The sequence below is a fragment of the Anneissia japonica genome, unplaced genomic scaffold (genome assembly GCF_011630105.1).
Source record: "Anneissia japonica isolate Jap-2015-1 unplaced genomic scaffold, ASM1163010v1 scaffold1208_len1460985_cov181, whole genome shotgun sequence".
Lineage (NCBI taxonomy): Eukaryota > Metazoa > Echinodermata > Crinoidea > Comatulida > Comatulidae > Anneissia > Anneissia japonica.
Genome location: NW_022688484.1, coordinates 1445530 through 1450419, shown reverse-complemented (window position 1 = coordinate 1450419; position 4890 = coordinate 1445530). Strand labels below are relative to the sequence as shown.

Sequence of the window (4890 nt, the reverse complement as noted above, 5' to 3'; positions counted from 1 at the left end):
CGGTTTACCCCCCTCTGTTTAGTCATGCTGGATCAGGAGTAGTAAACTCGGCGATCGTGGGTTCGATTCCCACACGGGGCAAATTTTTTTTTAAATTTTAAAATTTTTTTTTTAAGGTCGTGGGTTCGATTCCCATACGAGTCAGTTTAAAAAAAAAAATTAAGGCAGTTTATAATTTAGTTGATGCTGGATAATGATAGCAAACCTGGTGGTTGTGTGTTCAATTCAATTCCCACACGAACCAATTTTTTTTTTTTTTTTTTTTTTGCGGGCGTAATTTCTAGACAGGATTGTTCATTCAATTCATATTAAAATTAGTGTTTTGATGGTGATTTTTTTTTTTATTCAATGGGAATTCATATATTTTATATGCGAAGAATCTATGAATTCAGCTTTCCGTTTACTGGATCCGCCACTGATTATAGCTCTGGAGTTGGAAGATGACCGAAGTCCGTTTTGGTATACCAAATATACCTCAATTTGATGATTATTTTTAACTTCGGAGGAGAAAATACAAGCCCGCCCTCTACACCTTGCTCAACCTATCTAGTTCTATGATGGATGTGTTGTGTGCTGCAGAATTCGAGTTTGCAAAACAGAAGCGACAAGAAGCGTCTTGTCTGTTGCCTAGAGCTGATCTAGGCTATCTGATTTAATAGAGGACTAACGTTCCGATGTAGTGCTAGATACATTAATTTAACTTAAGGTATGGCCTTTTATTTTTGCATTCTCAATTTTTATACTATATAGTTGGATTACCTTGGCATAGCCGAGGCCTACACAAGCTAGCCTCCTTGCCTAGGCCCTATGCCCTGGTCCTAGGACTAGGCCTAGTTGATAGTACAGTAGTAACGAAGTAGGCCTAGCCTATCTTGGGGCCTAGGCTACAGGCCTAGGCCCTAGAGAGGACTTCCTATACTAGGCCTAGACGCAGGGTTCCCGGAACGCCGCCCTCTGCGGTGAATGCGAAGCACAAATCAGGGTCAAAGGTGGAACGTGAAATTTGGATATGGTTTCGTGGTCAGATTTGCGAGAAAAACTTCAGCTAGGCTAGGCTACCCGTATTTCTCGACTGAGACATCAGTGGGAGCTGTATTTGTATGGAAGGGAGATTGTGCAACCCTTAATTTGTATTAAGGGAATTTATGCCCAGAAACCTTGTAGTTATTAATATTTTGGTTATAATAGAAAATATTCATTTTTTGGTGACGTCACACTCACAATACAGTTAGCATGCATACGTCATAAGCTAGAATACGTCACCTTTTCCTGGTAAGGCAAACTTTTTTCATGGATAAACAAACACCACTGCTTTGCACATGGATGCCTTGTCCTAGCTAGCTAGGGATACAAGAGCCGCATTGTTAGCATTGTAGGCCTAATACGTACAAGGTACCTCTGCAACTGAATTATCCTTAGTTATTTGTTTTTGCTTTTTTTAATTTAATTTTAATTTATTTCTTTTGAAAGTTTACTTTCTATCACATATTATTGCACTGTCTAGTTAGGCCTAGCCCTAGCCCTAGTCTTATTATGTATGCCTCATCGTCATCCGCTACAGTACATCAGTAACGCGCCCCCCCCCCCCCACACAGTACAGACGAAGACGTTTGCTGGGCAACAACGTGATTGAACCTTCCTTCCCAGGTGTTCATGTATTGGCATATTGTTAGCTAACCAGTTGTGTGTATTTCTTTGTGCAAATGAGAACCGCGGCGTACTCATTTTCACAAAGCATTTGCATCCCCTCTTGGAAAGAGAGAACTTCGAAATAATAATCTCCTCGCTAATTAAATTAATCACCATAATTTAGCTTACACTTATGAATTTAGCTAGTGCTTAAAATGTACAATAATCATTAATCTACCCGATAAACTCCGAACTTTATTCATTTGGCCTACATAATAGTTTCATCTTGCTGTACTATACTCCAACATCACTGGCGCATGGTAACAACCAACTGATGTAGACCATTTCCGGTCACACATTACTCTCCATAACATAGCACCCCCTAGTTCCGTCACCTCTGGGTGGGCTAGAGTAGAAAAGCCTAGGCCTTTCTTTACCCACCCTAGAGGAGCTCTAGGCTAGATCTAGAATGAGTATACTGTAAACCCCTATACCAAACTTCCAAACTGCCTTTCCTAAAAGTGATGATTTAAAAAACGTCGTGGCTAGGTATGCCTAGATTAGAGATACAGTACCATATTTCTACTTCAGTTCGCTAAAGGTACGGTAAATCATGCATTACATCACCATCACCCAGTGAAGAGCCAAAATGTGTGTGACATCATCTTTCAAGACCGGCATTGCAGATCGCCCACACCACAGTGTGAGGTGAGCGGTGCGACTAGCGAATAATATTATTTTCTTATTATAATATTGTCATTGATAAATAGGTGTAATTGCTAGGGTTCCACTCAGTAATCAGAGTCACATCATGTATCTATGTAGCCATATCAAGGAAGGCATGAATCCTCATCATGAGGCCCAGGCCAACCTGCTTTGCCTTCGCTTATAAGAGAGTTGACATCGTCTACTCAGCCAGTCTTTCGGTCTAATCTAATACATGATGACAACACTACTACTAAGAAAACTGAATATACTGTAAACTGTAAAAAAGGGGATTCTTATAGGAATACTAGCATTTTACTTTTTTAATGGGCCTGCATCAAAAGTATCAATGACAAATTTGACACTAATAATCACGATTGTGAAAACTCATTCTCTTGATCTGAAAACAGTACTGCATCTTTTTGTTTTGTCAACCCATCTTCTTCTTGTTTTTTTTTCTTGTATGTTTGTTTATCTGGAAAATGAATAAAATAAATACAATGAATCTATTATCAAATTTATAGATACTGTATGTAAATTAAACTCTATCCAAAGGGTTCTGGATGGCCTGTGCCAGTCGACCATTTTTGGGACTATGGTTTTTTCATGGTCTTTTTATTTAGGACCACACAAAAGTGGTCTTTAATTTTTGAGTAAATTAGAAAGTTTTTAAGGAGGAACTGCTAATGGCCTCCCTTATGTTAAAGACAACTTTTGCGATCGTGGTTTCCATGGTCTTTAGGTGCTTTGGTCTCTAAGTAGAATAATAAAGATGAAAGACATTTGTGAATTTGGGACCACAAAAAAGAGTGGTCTTTAATTGGAGGTGGTCTTTAATTAGAGGGAGAAATGTATTCTGTATTCCGAAGAAGTGAATATCAACAAGAAATATGAATGTCCTTGTCGGGATGGAATGAAATTTTCACATGTCTTTAACTTCATATTAATACTACAGTATTCTTTCTAGATTTCTTTTTCATTGATGAGTTACTGAAATTTTGTTCTTCAGGGTCCTATTATTAAAAAGATAGTCAGGATGAAGTCTTCAGTATATTTATGTGTATTTCTCTTCGCTACTACATCAGCACGTAAGTCTTACTTTACTGTTAATTGCTTTTTTTTTTTTATTGTGATTTGATATTTTAAATATTTAGAAATTATCAACTATCAATTGTGATTGAATTTGCAGTACTGAATTCCAGTGAAGTTTGATAATAATATGTCGGTGTTTTATGGTGCTCTACACAATTAAGTCAACATACTTTAATATATGAATGTTTTTAAAGCAATATGAACCTAACTTTAAAACCCCTTATTTCAATTTACATTAATGTTCTTTAAATATCTACTGTGATGTCTAATTTACAATTAATTCTGAAAAAAATGAAATCCGCTGAATAGTCAAGTTGATGATTTTCTCATTTAAACTTTAAATATGATAGTGAATGTTTCTAGAAAACACATTAACATCTCAATTTTCTTGGGGAAAAGAGATAAAATCCTTAATTTGTTGGAGAAAAGTTCATAGTTTTCCAAAGTTGTTCGGGGGAAAGAAACTCAGTCCTGTAAGCCTACTTTGCTAAGAGAATCATGCGGCTTTACACTCGTTTATAAAAAGAACCAATGGTTCTCATTTGGCCAATTAACCCCCTATGTTTCCCGCAAGACCAATTTCCAAGTGGAGGGGCAATGATCAATTCCTATAATACCTGGTACATGCGATGAACATTGATGAGAATGGTTTTGAAAAGAAATCCATATAGATTATGAACACTGTATTGCTATTGTTAGAAATGAATTATGCCGGTTGAATAGAGAACTTCTAATGGCAGATTTGACTGCCTAATTTCATATTCCATATTATTCTTATGGCTGATTAATTAGCATGATGTACTATGCTTCATCTGAAGATATTATCGTACAGTCATGTTGTTCTTTTTGATTGATTGTGAAATAAAATCTAAATTCCAAAGTGCAGAGAAAATATTTTATTAATGGTAAGGGAGACTGATGGGATAATTATGTCTGAAATTTTTAAAAATATTTTTCTAATTGGAATATTGAAGAGAAAGTAGCAATGCCATTATAGTACTGTAAACCAGTAAATAAACTTACGGTAAAAAACATCTACTTACTTGGCCATTAGGAAACTCTCACTTGTGACATTTTATTTGACAAACAAAATGTGACATGCCTATATATGTATATGATGACATCACATCATTACTATATATGGGCATACAATCAGTGGCGTATCTAGCAGTATTAAAATGGGGGGCTGGTGGGGGGGTGCGACCAAAAATATGAGGGGCGTGGAATTTATTTTCGGTGGCCACGCCCACTGAAAAATATTGCTTCTTAGATTCCCGAATACACGTTAAACCGTGACAGATACAGTATGTTAAAGTATATCTCTTGAACGTAGTATTTGATGTGTTTTGATGAACGTCAATAAAGGGAAGTTGAGAAAGCATTAACCCATTTTCTTGAGCATAAGCCAAGCCTAATTTTTTTTGCTTTGAAGTTTTCGAATGTGGGGAGGGGGGTGCAAGCTTT

At 36.7% G+C, this 4890-nt stretch overlaps 1 protein-coding gene across 1 annotated transcript in view; it reads left to right on the top strand.

Moving 5' to 3' along the window:
- Positions 1 to 550: 550 nt before the first annotated feature.
- The window catches only part of LOC117122125 (contactin-3-like), a 34108-nt gene continuing 29768 nt past the window's right edge, over positions 551 to 4890 (top strand). Inside the window, exons 1-2 of the mRNA XM_033267606.1 lie at positions 551 to 706; positions 3344 to 3422. Of these exons, the coding sequence (XP_033123497.1) occupies positions 3371 to 3422 (52 nt within the window). The 5' untranslated portion in view covers positions 551 to 706; positions 3344 to 3370. The remainder of the gene's footprint in view (positions 707 to 3343; positions 3423 to 4890) is intronic.